Source organism: Bison bison, unplaced genomic scaffold (assembly GCF_000754665.1).
Source record: "Bison bison bison isolate TAMUID 2011002044 unplaced genomic scaffold, Bison_UMD1.0 scf7180017864451, whole genome shotgun sequence".
Taxonomy (NCBI): Eukaryota; Metazoa; Chordata; class Mammalia; order Artiodactyla; family Bovidae; genus Bison; species Bison bison.
This window is the reverse complement of record NW_011495013.1, coordinates 7,348,277-7,373,377: the sequence shown is the minus strand read 5'-3', so window position 1 is coordinate 7,373,377 and position 25,101 is coordinate 7,348,277. Positions and strand designations below refer to the sequence as shown.

Genomic DNA, 25,101 nt, shown 5'->3' with positions numbered 1-25,101 from the left:
GTCTGAGTGAACTCCGGGAGTTGGTGATGGACAGGGAGGCCTGGTGTGCTGCGATTCATGGGGTCGCAAAGAGTCGGATACGACTGAGCAACTGAACTGAACTAAAGAAGAGTAATATTGACCTGAAAGAGTTAATAAGGTGCATTTTATGCATATTTGAGCTAATTAAACTTTTTATTCCATCTTTTACTGTCTAATAAAAGTAGAAACAGTGGCTACATATGAGATTAGCTGTTTAATTTGCTTGTAATTTAAGGCATAAATAGAAATGTAAGTTGCATGGGTTTTATGTTGACAAGAAAACTCATTTAAAATAATTAGCAAACACTATGCCCAGCTTTCCTCTTTCCTGAATTATATTTGAACTGGAATATCATCTGAGTCCTAGCTGAGTGGACATTGTGGAACAGAGTGGACTGTATTTTGATGGATCTTGGAAAAGCAAGAACATGGTGCTCACGTGTATGTAGACAGCAACTCTGTGAAGGCTGAGGTCACATGATACAGGGGTTTCTGATGATTTAAAAGACAATAGGGATAGAATTAAGACAACCGGTTCCTGAAAGGTTAATGGTCACTAGATCATCCTTTTAAATATCAGATGTCATAAGCAAGTTTTGAAATAAAGTGTTTATTGTGGGGTAGGTATTATGCATTTCATTGGTGCATTAGGTCAGGTTGGTGCAGAGTGAAATGCTGGGGCTTAGAGTTAGAAAATCTTCCTTCCATATTCTGGCCCTACTTGTCAACAGCCTTGAGAGTATGACATACACGCTAAAGTCTCTAAGCTTCAGTTTCTTTATTCTAAACTAGGTTGATAATACGCACTTTACAAATTTCTTATGAGGGTTTGAGATTAGATATGTAATACTCCTAGCACAGCTATTGCCATAAAGTAAACCTTTAATAAATTGTAGTTTTTATATCATTAGTTAAACTGCTTGTTGTTTGGTCACTAAGTAACATCTGATTCTTTTGTGACTCCATGCACTGTAGCACGCCAGGTTCCTCTGTCCATGGGATTTCCCAGGCAAGAATACTGGAGTGGATTGTCATTTCCTTCTCCAGGGGATCTTCCTGACCCAGGGATTGAACCCGCATCTCCTGCATTGCAGGCAGATTCTTTACCACTGAGCCACCTGGGAAGCCCAGTATAACTACTATCATCGTTAATACTAGTTTCACTTATGCAGTGATCTAGAAAAGGTTAGTTTTAAGTATGTGCTACTTAATAGGGTAAGAGAAATTCCAGATAGACAACCTTGCATTCCAAGAACACTTGGGATGAAAAAACTTAATGACACATTCATTCATTTGGGCAGAATGTTCAGATGTTTAGAACACTTCATTTCTTGGTGATGCCAGATAAACAGGAATCATGGATATGATCCAGACACTGAAAGAAATACAGATAATTAAAATGCATGTTATTTTGGTGTTCCCTAGCGTGTCACAGCCAGGGTCTGGTGGAATGCAGAAATGGACAGTGCATCCCCAGCACTTTCCAGTGTGATGGAGACGAGGACTGTAAGGATGGAAGTGATGAGGAGAGTTGCAGTGATGGTAAGTGTGTGCTCCAACCCCAGAAATAGTCTTTCCTTGGGAGCAAAACAAAACGTTGGAAGTTACCTAGTGCTTAAAGGATTCCCACACAAATAATTTCAGATTGCCTAATGCACTGGTCCCCACAGTTCCGGTCAGCCAGAAACCTTTTTTGGTGGTAAATACAAGTCTCATGCAACTTACACTGAAAACTCATTCCTAAGGGTGAAAATTAGTGGTTAAACACTTAAACAGCACAGGTAGATTCAGTTAGCTGTTTTATGGGGAAACACTACAATAGAGAGAAAAGTGTAGCACATACTATTCAATTCAATTAGATTCCAGTTAGAAGGAAATGGCTTCTGAAATTGAATGCAATGGCTTCCAAAACTAACCATGTGCAGAGAAGCCATTTAATGCCTCCCATTGCCAAACAATATGCTTGAACACACTTTAAAAGCAGTCTGTTATTATCTGTGAAGCCCCCAAAGAAAAAGTAAGCCAAATAAATTGGTTCTCTGTTGGAAAAGAAAGCTCTACCTTGATTATCTTAAGCCTCAGTTTGTGTAGAAGTATCTCTCGGTACAGGGCTAGTAATATCTTTGGACTTAAAAATCAGTACGTTTGTCTATAAGTCTTACTTGCGCCTTAGTACATAGCCTTGTTGTTAGAAATGTGGAGGTTGCCGCTCAGCTGCCTGGGTTTGGATCCCAGCTCCCACTTACTCCCTGGTTGACTTTGGGCCAGTGATTTAACCCTGTTACTTCTCAGTTTCTGTGTCTGTAATCTCAGAATAATGATAACTACTTCATAGAGATGACATGTGTTGAGTACTCCATAAATGTAACTGTAAGCTATTTTCTGTGGCTGGTACCTGAAAGCCTGTTGTAGGCTGTGTGTATCCCACATCAGCTAATGAGATTGGTCACCTGTAGCTAAATTAGATTTGCCATAATGTATATTGATATTAGAAAATTTTAATGAGAATGCATTGTAGACCAAAAGAGAGAGCCTTTAAATCACAGATTTATTCCATAAAAAACTAGATAAGGATAGCTTTGTTTTACCAGTTTTGAAAATTCAGAAGGAAATCCTTTTCTGGCCTCGAGTTATTCCATATCAGCCAATAAGCTCCCTTTGGATCAAATAGTTCTTTCTCTCTACATAATTCAATGCTGTTTGAAATAATTTTGTATTCTTTACTATGCAGTGGCAGGATTTGCCAGTATTTCTTTATATCTGTGAGATTTAAGAAAAGTCACATGATAAAATGTAAATATAAAAAAAAGGAAAGTAAAATTGTAGTGAATTTAGATTATTCACTCTTCTAAATTCAGCATACTAAAATATATTGTGGTGCTGGGAATTCAATGGCAAGCAGAACAGCTCATGGGGCTGGCAGGCTTCTGGGGGAGATAGGCGTGCAACAGTAGGTCTGGTAACCAGGGAGGGATGCGGGCCAGGAGGGAAATTCAAAGTACTAGGATTCGTGTTATGGATGCATGTCCTGGTAAAGGGCTTCTGGGAAGCTTCCCTGAGGAGGAGGTGTTGGAGCTACTATCTGAAGAATGAATGGAATTAGCAAAGGAGAGTGGGAATGGAGAAAGCCTTTCAGACACAGGGAACTGCTTATCCAAAGGCCCCAAGGTGGAAAGAGCAAGGTAGCATAGAGGAGTGGGAGAACGCCATTGCCTTTAGAAAGCTGAGAGTGAAGGGCAGCGAGTTACAACACCGCAGAGCGACTGTCAGCAGTAATCACTGACTGTTTATGCTTGACTAGGCTGGGAGGAGGGCTGGGATCGCTTCTCCCAGGGCTTGGAGCCCTATTCAAGATAGAGGCCTTTACAACCCTCAGCCTCACTCTCAGCCTTCCTGCTTAGTCTCCCTTAACTAAAGGGAGTGACTCCAGCCCTTTGTACATCCTGCTATTGGCTTGGAAAACCATCCTTCCCTCTTACCCCAGCTTATCCCATCTGCCTAAAAACTCCTATGAGAAGCTTTCTTCTTACTGCCCTAATTTGCTTTTACTGCTTTTTACATGTACCTTCAGGGAGCAATGATCACATGGCATTATAAGATTTCGCTCATGAAGAATATCCCTAATTAGAGTTGAAACTATCAGACTTTTTTTATCTTTTAATGCTCAATGCCTTGCTGGCAAACTAAGTTGTCACATAGCAAGCACTTAATATTGGCTCAAATAATGAATGCATGCTGTCTGAATAAAAATTTTTTAAGAGACTAATATTCATGGGACTTAGCCTGACTTACCTTGCAAAAAAAACCCTTTTATCTGCTAAATATTGAAAAAAAGGGAGCAATATCTCTTTTTTGCAAGGCTATGATATATAGTGTTGTTTATTAATGGTACTAGAAGGGAGAGAGAGTCCAGTATATTAAATATTATATTTAGAATTATAGGTAAGATTGTAGATATAACTTAGAATGCTAGATAAGGAAGTCCAGTATAATAAATATTGTCATAATTATAGGTAAGAATGATTGTATGTATACCTATACTGTTATTTATATTTTAAAATGCCTTGCAAGATATTGTAGAGTCCAGATGATGTGTTTAAAAATAATTGACTATAATGGGGGCAAGATAGAAAGAGAATGGGCAGTAATTTATTACCTTTTCCATTTATCTACAAATGACTAGGAAATCAATGGGAAAAGCAGTTTTCTCTCCATATACCTTAAGGAAAAGCCATTAGGCTGACATTACTGTTGTCATTCATTTGGAAACAAGAAACCTAATTCTCAGGTCATTGCAGCTGGGCAGTGCTACTTTCCAGAGACACACCAAAAATATGGATAACAGCTGCTTACAATCCTGCCATGATAAAGTACCCTTATTATAGTAATGTTGATGCCCTATTTATTATTAAGGAGAGCATTTTCCTTAGAGGGAAAACTAGAGCTGGGATCAAATGAGACTTTAAAATATTGGCGCTTCCCTCAAATTACTTGAGTTTTCTTTTGTCATCAGCTATATGCACCTGTGTAAATACAAGATGCTATCTTTTTCATGAAAAACTATAACAACCTATTTTTAAAGGATGGGTTGCCCCTTAGTTTCTTAATTCCTGAAGAGTCCTGAAATAACAGTGTTGTATTTAGCTGCAGGAAAATTAATCCAGAAAGTACCTACTCAGCTTGTGTTCAATATTTTTGGAGATGCTGGAAGGAAATTAGAGTTGTGTCCTTCCTCGGCTCTGGATCCTTCAGAAACTAGCACTTGGAGTTTACTTACGGATGCTGATGAAAGTGAATGTGCCTTTCTCTCTTCTGTAGGTCAGACTCTGTGTCAAGAAGGAGACCAAAGATGCCTCTACAGTTCCTGCCTTGATTCATGTGGTGGTAACTCTCTTTGTGACCCCAGCAACAGTGTGAATAATTGTAGTAAGTACAGCCTCTGACACATGCAATCACTCTGTCAGGATATGCATTCAACATTTTCCTCTCTCATTGATGTTAAAATGCTAAAGTCTGGAATCCCTCCAAAATATGTATATGCATACATTTTTTCTTTTTTTAAAAAAAAAAGGTTACATGTGGTAGCAGAAAAGAAGCAAAGTGGTCTTAATTAACTGAAATCATAAACAAATGTGTCACTGTGAATGGGCTATAAATCCATGTTGTTTAATATCATTGGCATGACTTTCCACTGAGCATCAGCTCCTATATATTATTTTCCTGGCTCCATCTATAGGCAGATGCTATCGTTCTTCCTTTTTAAAGCCCAGCTTTAAAAGTAGAAACTTTATCTGAGAAGCAGATATAAAATTAATCTAAACAACCACATAAAACTTTGGCGGTCTGTTCTTATAATAAAATGTATTCTCACCCTTCCAGGAACTTTGCTGACCTAGAATAATCTTGTGGCTCTTGTGTTCATTTGTGTTGGTGACAAGGGAAAGGCTCCAAACGGTGTAGACAGGTGGCTTTCTCCAAACTGGCTTATAAGGAGGGATAATTAGGGGAAGATGGAATGGGCAGGGTGAGCAGAAAGACTCTCCCGAGGAATTTAAAATGAATCAGGAAGTCCCCAAAGACCCTGATTTCTAGTAATGGTATCTTACTTCTGGACTCTGCCTTCATAGTCTACTCCCTTCTTACACTCTTTAGACCTAATTTTTGGCCTCCTTGTCAGCTAGGGCTTAAGATTCAGAAGAGGTCTGTCAAGCTTTCAGTTGACAAGAAGGTGTGGCCTCTTAGCACTGATCCTGGCGGTGAAGGTCCTGGAGGCTGGGAGGTTGAAAAGCTGAACGGTTCAGGTCCCTGGATTTGTTCAAGTTTTTGGATCCTAATTCTACTCGTGACTTTTCTGGGTCAGCATAGAGCTTATGGGTGGGGAAAGCCCATACCCCTTAGGGGAACTTTAGGGGTGAAAACAGTGGGCTGGATAGGAGAGTGAGGGAGACAGCCACTTAATAACCCATCTGACAAGATTTTTTATTTTCATGAGCACTTAAGAACCGTTTGGCTGAAAGCACAATTCCCAGTCCTCCACTTCCCACAGGGAGAGAGCAGTGCAGATAGTTACCAGTCTGACTACTAAGACATATTACCATTTTATTCACTCTAAACTCCATTAAATATATGTGTATGTGTGTATATGGTTAGACTTTGCTTATCTCGGACTCTTCCTTGGAACTCTTTCAGAATCTTTTTTTTTTAACTTCACTTTGAACTTGGGTTGCAGAATTTTGGAGAGTGACAGTGTTGTCTCAGACATGTGTATTTTACTAAAGTTTTGAGGGTTATCTGACATAGCATGGCACTGTTAGGTTAAAAAGCTTGAGAGAGCAATGTTAGCCCATATCACATTTAGGTGGGGACTCACTAGCTGTATGTTTTCCTGTTTTCTCTATACTTGAAATATTTTAAGATTAAAAATTTAAATATCTTTTCATCTGTCAAAAGAATTTGTAGGAAGAGCACTAGATAACTTGGCTCATATATATATTCAACCAGTACTTAGCCTGTGATGTTCCAGGGACTGTGCACTTTGATGGAAAAGAAAGGAGACATGATTTCAGCCTTCCTGGAGATTACTTTTCAGTAGGGGGATCATTTACCACCTTCCCAGTCATATATATGGTTTTGGTTTCCTTTTTATGTTCTTCAAATACGCTCACAATTTCCCTAGCATCTCACTGTCTCAGCAGCTTCCTCTTTCATCACAAATGTTTTTGCCAGGCTCTCTCCATGTATATTCAGCAGACACTTGAACACCTCCTCTTCTGAGTATCAGGCACTGGGCTAGTCACTCATCCCCATTCCTTGTGTGTGATTAAAAACAGTGTATAAGCCTAACCTCCAGTTGAGAGTAAAGATGCTACTCCTTACTTTTCAGAGCTTCAGAATGGTGTGTGTCTACTTGGTTCTGTATAAAAACATGGACAAGCAACATCTCCCTTCAGAAAACTCTTCATCACTTGAAAATGTGATTAATCACTTAAAAATCTTTGTTGCTACCAATAAGACACTCTTGTTATTTAGATTCTGGGGTACAAGTGAGCAACACTGTCATTCCCTGGCTTCCTGCCAGTGGAGAATATGGGTTTGGAAAATGTGGATGTTTTGTCTGGTGGAGTCAGCCTCTCTCACTGGAGTTGCTGGGAGGCTAGTTCTTAAAGGCAGTGGTTCTTGTTGTCCCATTAAAAAATTATGTAACTTCCTGATTGTCCCTGAGGATATACTGGGTGGGGCCCAGGCATCAGTATTTTTAAAACCTCCCAGGTGACCCCAGTGTGCAGTGCAAGTTGAGAATGACTGCTTTGTGGCCTGATGAAGCTGCAGAAATTAGTGACATCTTGAAAGAGGGTGTGAAAAATGTCTTCATGGTTTTTGTATTTTTCAATGGATAAGTTTCATGGTTTATCTCAGATTCCCAGAAGTGGCTACAATTTAAAAAATAAAAGCCTAAGCAATATATTTCAGATAATAATGTTCAGTGATAGGCTAGTGTCACCTTATCCACTCAAGCCCAGAATCTGTAATACGTCTGCACTCTGCTGGGAGGCAAAAGCAGATAGCTCCTTGCCTTAGGGAGTAGGAACAGGGATGTAATGTTCCCTCAGTCTGGGGTGTAGGGACTAACCCATCACTTGCACCTTGCAGCGTGCGATCCGGACAGCTGGGAAGCCTGGTGGAGGGAGCAGCTCCTGGACATGTGTCTCTCTCTGCCTCCCTGCACCCATGACCGCTGTGGCCATGCGAAGCCAGAAATGACTATCATGCCTCAGGGCCTCTCCTGAGTTTCCCATAGTGTTCCAGCAGTCTTTGGTTCTACATGTTTGCCCATGTACGTTAGCCTCCAACACTCATTTTTAATAACACAGAAGGAATGGGGACAAGTGACTAGTCCAGTGCTGGACATTCAGAAGAGGGGATGTTCAAACATTTGCTGAATATATATGGAAAGGACCTGGCAAGAACATCTGTGATGAAAGAGGAAACTGATGAGACCGTGAGATGCTAGGGAAACTGTGCTGAGTGTGTTTTAAGAACATAAAAAGAAAACCAAAATCGTATATATGAGTGGGAAGATGGCAGTATGATCCTCCCACTGAAAAGTTAAATCCAGGAAGAAGTAACAGCTTGGTTATTCAAATAATTTCTCAGGGGCATGTCAATTTTCTGGCCTCTCTTTGCAGTCTCTAGTTGGAGGAACAGAGAGTATAGAAGTGTGATCAGAGAGTCAATTGAGAAGAATGATCTCTTTCTAAAAGCATTTTCAAGGAGTAAATAAAAAGTAATTGATTGAATTAGAATATTACCATATGGTAAACAGGAGAATTAATAGGATAAGACATTGAGCATGGACATGCAGCTGTAGACATCACAAAGAGAAGTCGGTGGATGTGTCATTTGATGAAAGAACATCACAGCACCCAGAACCTTGTCCAAGTCCTGGTGAAACCTAACTAGCCTCCTGGCTTCAGGTGCCAGTGTTCAGGTAACAAGGAGTACAGGGGTACATGTTTACCTGCCTAGAGTGTTCCATTAGCAAAATCCAGACTGGCGCACTCCAAGGTCAAGTCTCCAGATTTTTCAATACTTAAATAATAAGGAAAAATAAAGAAATAGCGGGGGAACATAGCTATTATAAGAGACTTAAATAGGTTTTCAAAAATGGGTAGTCAAACTGTAGTATGTAGGTTGTGGTACACACTTAGGTAATAAAGCTATAAAGAAGAACAAGGAAGTAATGACTCTGAAACTCAGTAGTTACTTTGTGGGAGAAGGAGAAGGTTGACATATGACAGGGTATATGGAAGGGCACCTGTGATTGTCTGGTAAAGTTCAATTTCTTGACCTGAGTGGTGGTTACAAGGGTGTTCACCTTATAATAGCTCTTCAAATTATTGAAAATAATAGAAATTTAAAATGAAAAGTGAAAGTGTTAGTCACTCAGTCATGTCCAACTCTTTAGGAGTCCATGGACTGTAGCCCACCAGGTTTCTCTGTCCGTGGGATTCTCCAAGGCAAGAATACTGGAGTGCGTAGTCAGTTCCTTCTCCGGGGGATCTTCTCAGCCCAGGGATCGAACCTGGGTCTCCTGCATGGTAGATGGATACTTTACTGTCTGAGCCACAAAGTTTGATGCAAAGGTGAATCTGAGGATCATATATATGCCAATGGATGTTGGACGTGACATTTTCTCATGTAAATGACCATAACCTAATACATGATTCCCAATGACTTAAGGTATTGTGTGTGTGCTAAGTCGCTTCAGTCGTGTCCGACTCCTTGCGACCCTATGGATTGTAGCCCGCCAGGTTCCTCTCTCCGTGGGATTCTCTAGGCAAGAATACTGGAGTCGGTAGTCATTTCCCCCTTTGGGGATCTTCCTGACCCAGGGATGGACTCCACGTCTCTTATGTCTCCTGCCTTGGCAGGCCGGTTCTTTACCACTATTGCCACCAAGATGTAACATTGTTTAGTTAACAATGCTGTCTGTGGGTTGAATTTAACAAATCTTGTTTAAGTTTGAAAAGTGGGCTATCATTGGGACTCCATCACGACCTTTCTTTCAACAGATATCTTTTTAAACCTCGTCTATATTCAGGATGCCCTGTTGAGCACTGAAAACATTGGAAACAGCCCCGTGGTTGCTAAACGTCCTCACATGTTTGTGACATGATCGCCCTCTAGTGGCTGTTGTAAATCAGGCTCATATGTGAGTCTAATGCTTAAGATAAAAAAAAGTTTGGTACCATAAATCCCAGAATTGGAGGTTGCCAGATATCTTGAGAGTTTATCTTGCTTAGCACTCCGTGAAGAATGCCATTATGAAGGAACAAAACACAGGATTCAATCAACCTCAACGCATTCAATAAAGATCTCAGAGTAGTATATGATCATAACTTAATCCTTTCATTTCCCTTGACACTGAAATATTTAAAGCTCGTATCTTATCCCAAATCAAAAGTGATACAGCCCCTACATATCAAAAGAGAGAAAAGTTGTCCACACGATATGTTTATTAGTTAATCTCAATGAAATGAACAGATAAGAAAGTCAAAACTTGATAGGGTGGTTGAGGAAAAGAGAAAGAAAATGTGTCTACAAGGGAAAAAAGACTGCATCAAAATATGTGTAAATGATCCCATTTTGGGGGGTAAAATTTTAAGTATATTGAAGAAATTAGGAAAAACATAGAGGTTGAGCTGTTTCTGCTGCTTGGTCATTATAGGTTATCAAGCAACAAAAACAAGTTGAAAGGTATTAGCGACAGTACAGTTATCCTTTGGCGAAAGCATAGACATATCTCTGCCTATGCGTGTAAATTCTTACGTGTATAAACATGAGCAAGTGCAAGGCCTGAAAGGATTAAAACTGTCTTTAGTTTTGAGGAAAGTTAAGAGAAAGGGAGGTGGGGAATGGAGAACTTTTCCTATATGCATCTTTTTATTGTCTTTATAACGAACATGCATTTTTTGTATGTAATCTGAAATCAAACATTTCATGTTACTCCTCTTTCAGAAGTTGGACAAACCCCATCCCTCTTCCATCTCCTTCTCTCTACACTGTAGGCATCCTCAGGATTACACCAGCTTTAGAGAGTTACTTCTTCCCCAGTAAACTGAGTCTTATATATGTGGTCATGAGCTTTTTAATCTGATCAGTGTCAAGATTCCTATAGCATAGTCTCTGAAAAGCCCTCAGATTCTTTAAATCGAGAAATCATCCCAGAGCTGTTTTACTATTTCACTGCAGTCCTAATTGCTAATCTGTTTCCCTTCTTAGTTAAATAATTAAATTTAACTTGAATAATTACCCTTAAGGCATGAAGGCTTTGGTGGACCCGGCCTGATTCTACAAAGACACTCTGTTGATCACCTCTTTCCTCTGGGAATGAGGCATGTCTACAGCAGACAAAGGACAGAAAGCCTTGCTGCTGCTTTCCCCCAAATCTGTCCAAACTCCTTTTGTCCTGGGAAGTCTTCCCAAGCTGCTTCTGTCCACTTTGTCCCTCTGGATTCAAGCATTTTGTCCAGTCCTGCTGGCCTAACCTGTTCATGTTATATCCCTGGAGACTTAGACTGCTTCAATGGCTTGGACTATATTTTGAATTATTTTTACATTTTAAAATGCCTAGGATGGTTTCCCTGGTGGCTCAGATGGTAGAGTGTCTGCCTGCAATGCGGGAGACCCGGGTTCGATTCCTGGGTCGGGAAGATCCCCTGGAGAAGGAAATGGCAATCCACTCCAGTACTCTTGCCTGGAAAATCCCATGGACGGGGGAGCCTGATAGGCTACAGTCCACAGGGTCACAAAGAGTTGGACATGACTGAGTGACTTCACTTTCAGGATGGTTTCTGATACTTTTCTTCCTCCTTTCCTCCCTTAATTCTCACACTATGCTTGGTGCAGACTATGAGATCAAGAAATAAGGTCTCCAGGGAACTATATTTAATATCTTATAATAAACTATAATGGAAAAGAATCTGAAAAAGAATTCATTTTAATTATGTATGTAAAACTGAATCACTTTGCTATACACCAGAAGCTAACACAACATTGTAAATGAGCTATACTTCAATTTTTAAAAAAAGAAAGTCTCATTTCACAGAAGTCTCAGAATTGTGTGGGGAAGACAAGTAAGTAAGTGAATAGAGCAGAGGGCCATGTGGGCATGGCAGGTATGTCCTGGAGATACTCTGGTGCTCCTTCTGGGAGTGGAAGAGGGAGAGTGGTTGGCCAGGAAGGCTTCCTGGTAGAGATGTTTGTGCTGCGTGCTGCAGACCAAGGAGAAATTAGCTTGGTGAGGAGGATGGGAAAGGATTATTCCAGGAAGCAAGTGCTGACAGGTAGAAACATGATTGCACTTGAAGGGTGATTACAAGTGTGTGAAGGAAAGAAAGAGATAAAAACTAACAGGAATCATGAAGTCATGCAATTCTTAAAATGTCTGGAGTCATCAAGCAAATATTGCTGATGAGATAGGATGGGTGATGAGGCTAGAAAGTTAGGCTGTGGTTTGGAGTGTGAAATAGCCTTGGATGCCAAGCTAAGGGTTAGGGACCATCTCTCTGGCAATGGCAATCTAATGGACCTCAGCCTCCTCTTGCCCTGGAATTGTGTAGCTTTACACGTTGATCAGTGAATCTCTAGTAGCTCAGACAGTAAAGAATCTGCCTGAAATGCAGGAAACGTAGGTTTAATCCCTGGATTGGGAAGAGTCCTTAGATAATGGAATGGCTAAATGGCTACTCACTCCAGTATTCTTGCCGGGAGAACTCCGTGGACAGAGGAGCCTGGCATGTTACAGTCCATGGGGTTGCGAAGAGTCGGACACGAATGAGTGACTTTCACTTTTCACTTTCATATGTTTATTAACCACAAAACACATAGGAAAAAGTCATCTACTTGCCTCCTCAGCTAAATTCATTAATTTTTAAAAGTGGCTCGCAGGGTGATGGGGAATGCATTAGTTTAGAAGTAATGGATAAATCAGAAGATGACAAATTAAAGTAAAGGAAGCAGGAAAAGGAGTCACTTTCAGATAAGTGAAACCAAGGGGAAAATGAGGAAGACTTTCTGAAATATTCATTCAGGGCAGTGTGCTGGCAGATGCATATACAGAAATGAATCTTGGCTTGTCAAGACACCTCATGAACCACACTATCTTTTGATGGCAACCTCATGTACTGCTTACGTTCTAGTCTTAAATACTTTTAAGAAAGATTCTAAAATAGACTTTAATTTTGTAAGTTGTTTTACATGTGGAAGAAAGTTGTTTTTACATTATTTATATTATTTTAATATAATATATTATATATTTTACATTATTTATATTTATATTATAAATATAAACAAAATGAAATTTTATAAATAAAAATATATAATATGTATCTGTATGTGTGGCTTTTTGTTGTTGTTATTGTTAGGTCAGTGTGAACCAATTACGTTGGAACTCTGCTTGAATTTGCCCTACAACCATACAAATTTTCCGAATTACCTTGGCCACAGGACTCAAAAGGAAGCATCCATCAGCTGGGAGTCTTCTCTTTTCCCTGCACTTGTTCAAACCAACTGTTACAAATACCTCATGTTCTTTGCTTGCACCATCTTGGTACCAAAGTGTGACGAGGATACACAGCAGCGTATCCCGCCTTGCAGGTAACACAGTGGCATCTCCCCCAGGCATCCTCATTGTCCCTCAGGGAGAACCAAGGAAATGAAGATTTAGTCTGAGTTTAGACAAAGTACCTACTTTGCTAAGAAGCTCTGTGTTTAACAAATGACATATTAAAATGGTAAAGAAGTAGAATTCTAAAATGAGTATCCAAGTGAGAAGTCATTACTGAAGAACCAAATGAGGGGTATGAACTGCCTTTGATAATAGTTCATGGACTTTAACTAAATAAAATCACATGTTTCATTATGGTGGATCAAGAAGTGGTTTTTTAAATGTGAGACAGCAGAAGGAGGGATCTGTCTGCCTCTTGATCTAGCAGTGTTGATATATTTAAAATGCTGCTTTTTAACTGTGTCAAAAGTTAGGAGACATCACACCAACCTCTCAGGATAGACAGGGGATGAACACAGAGTTTTTCTACCTGCTTGGGTGAAATTCAGGACAGCATTTCAAGAGGATGGCTTGGACTTAGGATATGAGTGATGTCCTGTGGTTAAGACTACGACACTGCAGTCCACCTTCTGATTCAAGTCCTGGCTCTTTCTCTAGCTACTTGTAGCCTGAGACCGTTTCCTTGAGCTCTTCCAATGCCAGTTCCTTTACTTGTAAGATCACGATTGTGATGATGGTTGGGTTGAGTTATTGTGAGATTAAGATCAGACGAATGTACAAAAAAGTGAAGCTTTGCCAGTCGATTGTGAGCCCAGACTAAACACTGCTCTGATGTTAGGAAGGAGCACAGCTCCCTGCTTTGTGGTGGTTTGGCCTTCTTCTCTGCCGTGTGTCCTGGGTTATAGTCAGAGAATGTGCGCATGCAAAGTGGCTGTCACAGAGGTGGGGCTGCTCTCAGGCTGCTTTCCATCACGGAGTGAATACACAGATGTGCCTGCCTAAATGTGAGTGGTAACTGTGAAAACCATATGTTTGGATCAAAAGTCATTCAGAACTTAAAGAAAAAGCAGTAATATCAAAACAGTGAACAGATAAGAAAACAAATTAAATACTGAATATCAAATGGATGACAAGGAAGGGTCATCTATAGAGTCAGGACAGGAAACAATAAAATTTCAAAATGACTTGGGAAACTGAACAAAAAGTACAAATAGAATAATACAATGTAGGCTTGTGTAAATATACTGAAAATTTCTGTTAAATGCCTTTTAAAATATTACTAATAAAACATCTACCAGTTTTATGTTAACAAGTTATTTGTAAATCTTATTCCATTTTTGCTAAGCAAGGTTGATGGAGTGAATACTTACTTTTAATGGTACTTAACAAATTCTTGTATTTGATTTTCTTTTCATATGTATATAAACATTTCCCTAACAGTGTTCTCTGGAACAAATTTATATCCACATATAACTGATAATTTTAAGATTTAGTTTTCATATTTAAATGCCTAAGATGAGATGGGTCCTGAAATACTATACAGTGAACAATTTGGTGAACTGATTCTAGGTATTTTAGTTTTGTTTCTTAGCATATATACATCTTTCATTTTTGGAGATGGCAATGGCAACCCACTCCAGTACTTTTGCCTGGAAAATCCCATGGATGGAGGAGCCTGGTAGGCTGCAGTCTTTCATTTTTAGTAGCTATCAAAGAGAATTTTACCTTATGATATTTGTAAGAAAATATTTTTGTGTAAAGAGAGTAATATACTGATATCTCATGGGGTTGCACATAGTTGCTTTTGCCAGGTTTGTTTATTGATCTTAAAATTCAGTTTTTAAGTTATGAATTGGAAAAAATCTAATGTTATTGAGCCCTTATAATGTGCTAAATACTCTAATTGTCATCCTCAAAGTAATCTTTTGGGACTGTTGTCTCTGTGGTTGAACACCACACAGATTATGATATGAGCAGGTGTGCCATGGAGTTGTAGTGCCATTTATTTTATTCTATTTTATAGGGGTAAAAAAAGTGGTAGAGTCAGGCAGTACCTGACTTCTATCTGAAATAAGTATATTTTGGTTAATTTAAAATAGCAGCAGCAATTGAGTTATATACACCTTTTATTAATCTGCCACAAAACTATTCAATCCAACAGATAGTTGTTAAACACTGTTGAGCTTCTCATTTTTGCCTCATATGGGAATGCCATGGCTTTGTCTTTGCCCCAGATTCCTAGGCTAAACCAGCATTAAGTTATGCTCTGTCTTAAATCTAGACAGTTAAATCAAGATGGAGACTTTTCAGAAACTTCTCTGTTCAATTGCTAAGCCATTCCTTATCTTGTTGATATTAACTTAGTTTAAAGTTGGAAACTTTTGAGAAATGAGAATGTCTTTAAAAGGAAATGAGAAATTTGCCTAGGAACTTACTTTGGTTATGTCTACTTAACATTTTAAAAAACTAATTTATTGGTTATATATTGAGGCAAAACTACATTTTTTTTTTCCCATCTGAAGTAAAAAACATCTTCTTTGAGACATGCTGATGCCTCGATTTAAAATATTCTGGGTACAAATGAAGTAACACACATTGAAACACCTAGAGCAATGCTTAGTATATCTTTTCTTTAACAAAAGCCAACACATTTAATTTTTTACCAACTTGAGCTCAACATAGATGGGTTTGGGAGAAGCACCAAGTTTTTCAATCATATTAGTGTAAGCTGAAGTATTGCCTTTAGGGAAGCCAGGTTAAAACTTGAAATGGCCCAGTCACAGGGCACCAGAAGGGGCTGCGGGTGTTGTGTAGACTCAATGCCCTTTGGTGAGAGAGTGCCCAAAGTGATGTTGGGGACTTGCTTGAAACAAAAATGTTGGAGAATGTGTCTGCCTGAAAGACAAAAGAGAAACCAAGAAAGGTAAACTGGAGAAGGGAATCCACGTTCTGGGAACAACGCTATTTCCATTCCTGCAGTAGAGTTTTTTTTGGTGAAACTGTGTTTCAGGAATCTATCTCCCTTGTCATGATATCCCTTATTTTGGTTTCCCACATACCTATTATGTGTACGTGCATCCATATATACACTGATACACACACACACTGCATACACACACCACATACATACACTGACCCACGCTGTACAGAATTAAGAGTCCTGTGTAGATGCCTAACATTTGGTGTAGCTATTTCTGCCTGTAATGTTGTCTTTTTTGCTCTTTTAGAGCTCTCTGTGAGTATTCCAAAGAACGCTGTGAGTCTGTTCTTGGGATTGTGGGTCTACAGTGGCCAGAAGACACAGATTGCAATCAATTTCCAGAGGAAAATGCAGACAATCAAACCTGCCTAATGCCTGATGATGAAGTCGAAGGTTAATTTTTGTTAATTTTTAAATCAATTACACTGCAGTATCTAACATGAATGAATAAATCAGCTACCTTTAGAAGTTTCTTTGTTGTTGTTTTTATTTGATTGCCAATAGAAAGGCTATGTAGGTGGTGAATCTATAAACTTGATTACATTGAAGAATTTAATACTTATCTGTTAGACACTGTATTCATTTTAAAGATAAATTGCAGAGATGACTTTATAATAATCTCCGTGTTTATTGTAAACACAACTCACAGAGTCCATTATATATGGAAGCTGCTTTTATACTAGAGGATATTGAAGGTAACAGTGAAGATAAAGCCATGGCTCCTTCAGTTCAGTTCAGTTCAGTTGCTCAGTCATGTCCGACTCTTTGTGACCCCATGGACTGCAGCACATCAGGCTTCTCTGTCCATCACCAACTCCCGGAGCTTGCTCAAACTCATGTCCATCGAGTCGCTGATGCCATCCAACCATCTCATCCTCTGTCATCCCCTTCTCCTCCTGCCTTCAGTCTTTCCGAGCATCAGGGTCTTTTCCAATGAGTCAGTTCTTCACATCAGGTGGCCAAAGTGTTGGCATTTCAGCTTCAGCATCAGTCCTTCCAATGAATATTCAGGACTGACTTCCTTTAGGATTGACTGGTTTGATTTCCTTGCAGCCTAAGGGACTCTCAAGAGTGTTCTCCAATACCACAATCCAAAAGCATTAATTCTTCGGCGCTCAGCTTCAAGTGCAAAGCATTCAAATACCTTGGCCATGTGAGATGATCAGGTAGAGAAATGCCTGCTCACCAGGTGGAAAGATTAGAATGGGAAACAATTTGACAAATGAAAGGAGGGCAGTTAGAAGCATTGGCTTCCTAGGATATTTCAGGCTCCAGCAACTGTCCGTTCAGAAAGAGAGGTAATTGTTGGAAAGCATAAAGACACAAAACAGCTAATCTGGAGAGATGATGCCAAGGATAAAGGAAAAAGATGCTGAGGGCAGACAGAAGAGAACCAAGCAAACTTTGGTGATTTCAGCCTGGTGAAGGACCATCCTTATCTTCAGTGATATCTTCTCTACATCATCCGACACATAAATGAATAACATAGCTGATGAGTCTGGGTTTTGTTTGTTGGCAGTAATATGGCCCATTGCTTTTTACAGAATGCTCACCTAGTCACTTCAAGTGCCGCTCAGGACGGTGTGTTCTGGCTTCCAGAAGATGTGATGGCCAGGCTGACTGTGATGATGATAGTGATGAAGAAAACTGTGGTATGTATGTGAGATGGCACTTTTCTCAAACATACACTAGGATAAGGGGTTGTGTTAAGATATGTCTGTTGTTTACTGACAGTTTTAAGTAGGCAATGGCACCCCACTCCAGTACTCTTGCCTGGAAAATCCCATGGGTGGAGGAACCTGGTAGGCTGCAGTCCATGGGGTCGCTAAGAGTCGGACACGACTGAGCGACTTTACTTTCACTTTTCACTTTCATGCATTGGAGAAGGAAATGGCAACCCACTCCAGTGTTCTTGCCTGGAGAATCCCAAGGACAGGGGAGCCTGGTGGGCTGCCGTCTATGGGGTCACACACAGTCGGACATGACTGAAGGGACTTAGCAGTAGCAGCAGCAGGACTGAACGTTAAGACATTTACTTCTTAAATTATCAAACAGCAAGACATGAGTTATAAGTGTTTTTCCTGTTAATTCCATTGATTTTCCCTAAATTACACTTCTGTTTATAACCTTGATGACATACTGCAAACCCTCAGTAAAATGAGAAGCTCTTCACAAATGTAAGAGATTATTTTTATTGAGAGATTCTAAAGCAGTTGTCATCTGTTATAAGATCAGGATAATGCTGTCCTTACTTATAATTCCCATATTGTTAAACAGGCATCTAGATACACAAAGACAGACTGCAGGCTCCAAAGTTTAAGTTTAATTGGGATTAAATTTCATGCCCTCTATGATTTTTGTCTCTGCCCACAGAGGATAAAACTCTTCCTGGCATTTCTGCCTTAGAGTTCCAAAATCACCATGGCAAAGGCAGGAAATGCCAATGGCAATTTAAGTGGAGCTAATTCCCATTGTACTTCCCTGCTACCGTTGTACTTGGAACCTCAAAATGTATCAGGGAATTGAAAACAGACAGTGCTCTTCACTAAGTAATATGCTGGAGTAAAGCAAAATGATTGAAGGGCTAGCCAAAGAATAGTTTGGTTATGACTCTTTAGGTTGTTCTGCTTTAAAAAACCTGACATTTTTTGCTATTGAAAACACATGAGGCAATGCATCTTTTGAAATCATTTTATTCTTTTGGCCTTTGAAGGATGAAATATTGCCTTGCTCCCCAAAATGAATTTTCCATAGTAGACATTGCCCTTCTGGTCTAGACAAAATGTCACAAGCAATCAACTGAAATCCTATCAGCTATGATAAATATGGATAAGTGCATTTTCTAGAAAATCAGAGCTGTCAGAATGATGGTCCAATGACCAGGGGTAATTTTGTTAGGGAGGAACATACAGTTTTTTGTGAAGCTGCTGTTGCTTGCTTTGTTTGTGGTCTTTATATAAATAAATAAGTCAATACTCATTGACAATCCCCTATATAAATAACTCATTAAGAATCTATTGGATTTTCTTTTCACTAACTATGGGCTATGGTATTTTGAGGTGCAGCTTAAACTAAATTATCTTAGATTGTTCAAAGAGGTTACATGATATTCCATTGGGTGGCTAGATCGAAATTTGCAATAGGGGACTGATTATTTGAGAAATGCAAATGCTTAGTCTCAAAAAAAGACTTCGGAAGATAAATGGTCTAAGGTCTAGAGTATATTTGGTGAAGAAGAAATTTAAAGCTCTGTTCATTACAAATGATCCTAAAATGTCAGATTTCTAGGTAAGCTATAAGTTTCTGTGCATACTCTAATCTCACAATTACAGGCTCACCAGAACTATCGAATAAATTACCTAATCTCTATAAAACACTCAAAATACTGATGATGTTATTGAGAGTTCTAGTTGAGGAAAGTTAAAAGTCAGTAGTAAATTAATATATTGAGGGTATTAATTGCCCCCAACAGTATTAGTTCATGAGAAATTAATTTCTCATCATATTTTTCAAAATGACTTATAATAAATATTTTATGTACAATCCCCTTCGGAACATATGCAGGGGTTTGAGTGGGCATGCCCCATGCTTTGGGAGAACACAGCACTTAAAGTCAAATGAGGAAGTAGAGGAAGGCCCAGCGCAGAGAGAACTCCTGGGAAACCATCCACTCCCGATTTTGCCTCCTTGCTCAGTTTGTCCCTTTGTTTCCATGGGCGTGGGCAGGCGTGCCGTCTGGTAATACAAACGCCAGCTCCAGCAAAGCAGCATTTCACGCCATGCTTCAGGTCTTTCTGATTTACTCTGCCCATTGTGGTGTGGAGGGCACTTAAATGCTTGGGCTTTACTGAATAATGTGACAATTAACTATTCACTTTCACATATCTGTAGCTCCTCCAGAACTTCTAACAACATAACTAGGTTTTCCCCTCAGAGCAATACTTCTTTAACTTAGTTGTAAAAGAATTGATGGGTTGGAAATTTACGCTGTTTCTTTGACACTTATGCAGCAGGAAAACATGGTGGTCAGAGCACGCCGTTTGTAAATACTTGTCAAATATACACATTAAGCATTTAGCAATGGGTAATGCTAAATTCTGAAGTAGCTCCTGCTCTTGTGGTAAATTTTTGTTGAAGTTGCACTGCTTGTGTAATTGTTAATGTAAACAACATTTATATTGGAAATATTGGCATTTTTAGAAATGTTTTCAGCAAGTGTTTGGAAGCATTATGTAAATATGAACACATCATTCCAGAATTGCTTCATGGGAGGGAAGCCTAAAGGGTAGGATTGGTTTGCAGAGTCAGTGCTGTTTCTTGTCTTAAAGTAATAATTTGTCATTAGTTGAACCTTTACTATGTAGATGAAGTTGGCTGTATGTCTAGCAAGTGGATTAAAGAGGCTTATTTTCATTCTAACCTTTCTTAAGCATTGATATCTAAGCTATGGAGATATAATCTGGGTGGAGAAATGAATAAGAGGGGCATAAAGGAATGGCAAGCTAAAGAAAGTAACAGCAAGATTATACTTCTGAGCTTTGCCTTTACATTATAGATTTGAACTTGAGCTTGTGAGACTGAGGTTAGCTTTTTTAGGTCTGTGTCCACAAGGAGGTAAGCTGCCGGCAGGAGTAAGGTGGTTCCTGGGCTGTGATGTGAGCAGCAGGTCCTCTCAATGGGGCAGTTAAATGAGAATAGAGTTCGAACAATTTTTCCGCATCTACTGGAGAAATAAAACCCTTTGTTACATGAATACAGCTTCACAATTACTAATCGATCACTACTCTACATAAAAGGCATTCAGCATACAGGGAAAGATGGACAACAATACAAATGTGAGTGTCTTGAGGGACCTTCTGTTTATCTTCAAATGATTAAAAACCATTTCATTATCTATCTTTGATCTCCTCTTGGGTGATAAAATGTAATAAAACATTTTATTCTAACCTGAACTTCTTCTTGGAGTCAAAACCCCCTTAAAGAAATAGAATTTAATCTCTTTGTGACCCCATGAACCATAGCCCACCAGGCTCCTCTGTCCATGGAATTCTCTAGGCAAGAATACTGGAGTGGATTGCTATTCCCTTCTCCAGGGGATCTTCCCAACCTAGGGATCAAACCTGGGTCTCCCCCACTGCAGGTTGATTCTTTACGGTCTGAGCCTGAGGGAAGCCCCAACACCCCCATAGCTGTGTTTAAAGCCTTTGGCTCTGATATTGGTGGGGTTTACAGCTTGACTTTAAAGGTTTTCCAAAAGACTTTTTTTTTTTTTTTTCTGTTGTAAGAAATACATAAATACTTTTAAGGAGTCCAAAGAAGAACTTAACTGTTATGTTTTTTAACACTGCAGAGAGCCAGTCTCCATGCCTCTGTGTCTCTTTGTTCCTTTGTGGTAGAAGAGACTAACTTCCTGCTCTGTGACTAGAAGGCAGATTGAGGGTCATTGTGTTCATCTCATGTTGCGTGTCTGCAAATGTACTTTCAGGATGAGACTTAGGCCTGATCTCTGATTAAATTAATTATTGCATATTAAGGAATAGATATTCTCCTTCCCTTTAGGGAGTTTTCTGCTTGTTAGCTCTTCGATGTCTCCTTTGGTATCTGGGACAGGCAGCCTGGAATGGCACTGCATGCTCTTTGTACACCTAGTGTGTATTTAGTCCCTCAGTCACGCCTGACTCTCTTGTGACGTCATGGACTGTAGCCCACTAGACTCCTTTGTCCATGGAATTTTTCAGGCAAGAATACTGGAGTGGGTTGCCATTTCCTTCTCCTGGGATCTTCCTGACCTGACCCAGGGATCGAACCCAGGTCTCCTGCATTGCAGGGGATTCTTCATTGCTGAGCCACTAGGGAAGTCCATGTAGACCTAGAGTGCTAAGTTCCTTCAGTTGTGTCCACTTCTTTGTGACTCTATGCACTGTGGCCGCCAGGCTCCTCTGTTCATGGGATTCTCCTGACAAGAATACTGGAATGGGTTGCCATTTCCTTCTCTAGGGGATCTTCGCAACCCAGGGATTGAACCTATGTCTCTTATGTCTCCTGCTTTGGCAGGCAGGCTCTTTACCACTAGTGCCATCTGAGAAGCCCATGTAGACCTAGACTTGGATTTAAATCCTGATTTAGCACTTGGAGGCTGTGTGACTTTTGACCAGTTACGTAACTTCTCTGGGCCTCAGCCTTCTCACCTGTAACATTTAGAGAAACCTTCCTTTATCCCTCACAGCTTGGAATGCTTATAGCAAGCCTTATTCAGTCCTCAGAAGGCAAAAACCAAGAGCCCACCTGGCATAGTGCTAGGAAATCCAGGAGGCATGTCCCCCCACCCCCAGGTCACCTCAGGGATCTCCCTTGAGGGAAGAAGTCTCGTCTAGCTTGGTCTCTGACCGAGCAGGTCTTATACATGGCAGAAGAGAGCAGGCTGGGTGAAGTCCCTGATTTACACAGTGAACAGGATATCAGGGTGGCACCTTGTCCTGGAGGAAGTGCCTGTTTGGATGGTGAATGTCTCCATCTCCAGGATGACACATGGAGGATGACCGCAATGCTACGATATAAAGCCCTGTCAGTTTCTTCAGGCTGCCTCTTCCCAGGGTGCTGGGCCAGCACATGTGGAGAGGATGGCATGAAGTTGCCACCCCTAAAAGGGGGAGGTGACTCAGGAATTGGGAAGTCCACTGGGGTTTTCTGGTCAGAGACGAGAGCTCTATGATTTGTGCTGGTGTTGGTTGCCCCTGATGCTTAGGCCTGGAGTCTGGGGGAGGGGTGGGAGGCAGGTCCTTTTGACCCGGCTGTTACCACAGGTACTATGGCTTTTGTTTGAGATTTGGGCTCCATAGTCAGGGGTCCCAGGCTCTGGAGGGGCCGTCATACCTGCCAGGCCTGAACCTCACTGTTCAGCTGCCGTGTTCCGCCCTGAGGTCACATCCATAGCCACTGGGACAGCTGCTGGCTGAAGATGGCTACATCCAGCCCAGTCCAGCCTCTACTAGCGCCAGGATGCAGAAGGGCCTTTCTTCCTTGCTCTCATGAGCAGCTCCTCCGTGGCAATACTTTTTTCTTTTCTTGTGGCAATACTTTTTATCTGATATACTGATCAAGTTAGCAGCCCTGATGAACAGACCTAATTACCTTATATTTGCATAACTGAGAGCTTCGTAAAGTACAAGAAGCATCTGTTTTAAGGTGGTTTGCTCTCTTCACCTATAATGACAACTTTCTAAAATTTTATTTATTTTTAATTGAAGGATAATTGCTTTACAGCATTGTGTTGGTTTCTGCCAACCATCAACATGAATCGACCATAGGTATACATACGTCCCCTCCCTCTTGAACATCTCTCCTACCTTCCTTGCCATCCCACACCTCTAGGTTGATACAGAGCCCCTGTTTGAGTTCCCTGAGTCATAAAGTAGATCCCATGGGCTATCTACTTTACATATGGTAATATATGTTTCTATGTTGCTCTCTCCATACATCTCACCCTTTCCTTCCTTACCCTGTCCTACTGTGTCCATAAGTCTGTTCCCTATGTCTGTGAATGACAACTTTTTTGATGGAGAGACAAGGTTCCCCAGTTCAAGTGGGATCTGCCTAAGACAGGGAAGCCAGCTTCACAGAATTTTTGTGAAAATGAGAGTGAATAAGAACCCAGCAGAATGCTTAGCACACTTAGGTGATGAACCATTCTGGTTTGTCTGGTACTGCGAGCGGTTCCTTGGAAGTGGGGTAGATTGATGCTCAAACCTGCAAAGTCCCAGGAAAACTGGGATTAACTGTCACTTTAGCAACACACAGTGGGCACTGTGAGTGGTCATGGCCATGGACTCTGCGCAGGGGTGGCTGTTATCCTGACATCAACAATTATTTGATTTTATAACCTACAGCTGCATTAGACATCCCATCCTATCCGTATCTGTTTTTCATTTTTAATGGAGTCATACCCTCTTCCTTTTAAAGCATAATTACACCAAAAATGTCACTTTAAAGAGAGAATGGTTTCTTCACAAAATCACAGTATTGTCTTCCATGGGACTCATGTCCTGACCTTTTTTCATCCTAATTCATTTATGCTCATCATAACTCCACAGAAGAGGGCATTAGGCTGCACAAACTTTTATTAGAAAAGAGAATATACAGAAGGGAAATTACTGACCAGAGAGTACTCATTTCTTCCTTATAGCAACCCTTTGTAGCAGGTGTTATTATTCCTATTTTAGAGATATGGAAACAGAGGTTCAGAGACATTAAGAAACTTATCCAAGGTCACACAGCTAATGAGATTGAAGCTGGGGTTTAAATCCAGGTGTCTGCCTCTAAGCTCTGTTTCCCTTGCTCTTACCCCTGGCACGTGCTATGTATTCTCAACGAACAGACGGCTACAACTGAGGACTTGGACCTTCTTCCCAACTGGAGATTTCTCCATAAGGCTGCGTTTGGAGCAATTTATTTTCTCTAACTCTCAGTTTCCTCACTTAGGAAATGATGATTGTAATTCTGACATTGTGGTGTTAAGAACTAAAACTATTATCTAGAATGTGGATTTAGGGTGGATAATAAGTGTTAGTTCCTATTACTACCCTCAGTGAGGATGCAGATCTTCTAGACCAGTGGGTTGACTTGTGTGGTCTTTTCTCAGCTCATTCCACGTGTTCAGGTTCTTCTCTGTACTCTTGTGAATAGTCAGAAAGACTCATGCTGTTTTCTCTCATCATCTGCTAGCAAGTGGTGTCGTTTGTGATGAGTCTCATTGTCAGAACATTCCAGATGACGTCTATATTCTCGGTTAGCTGAAAACTCCAAATAATATCCCCATGAGTTCTTAGAATAGATGTCCCTGGGCCTAAGACAATTCCGGATAGTTAGTGAAGGATTCTCACTATTTATTTCCTATACAATTCTGTGGTCAGATACTCTCCCAGGGTCCTATATGTTTGAATGATGAAGCACTTTATTTTAAAAATATTTTATTGTACTTTTCATTAACCACCCCCCCCCACCTTTTTTCAGCCATACCGTGTGGCATGTGGGA

At 40.3% G+C, this 25,101-nt stretch overlaps 1 protein-coding gene across 1 annotated transcript in view; it reads left to right on the top strand.

Moving 5' to 3' along the window:
• CORIN (corin, serine peptidase) overlaps nt 1-25,101 on the top strand; it is a 309,309-nt gene that overhangs the window by 219,793 nt on the left and 64,415 nt on the right. The window contains exons 9-13 of the mRNA XM_010858877.1: nt 1,447-1,563; nt 4,840-4,947; nt 12,948-13,179; nt 16,318-16,463; nt 17,615-17,722. Coding sequence (XP_010857179.1) covers nt 1,447-1,563; nt 4,840-4,947; nt 12,948-13,179; nt 16,318-16,463; nt 17,615-17,722 — 711 coding nt within the window. The remainder of the gene's footprint in view (nt 1-1,446; nt 1,564-4,839; nt 4,948-12,947; nt 13,180-16,317; nt 16,464-17,614; nt 17,723-25,101) is intronic.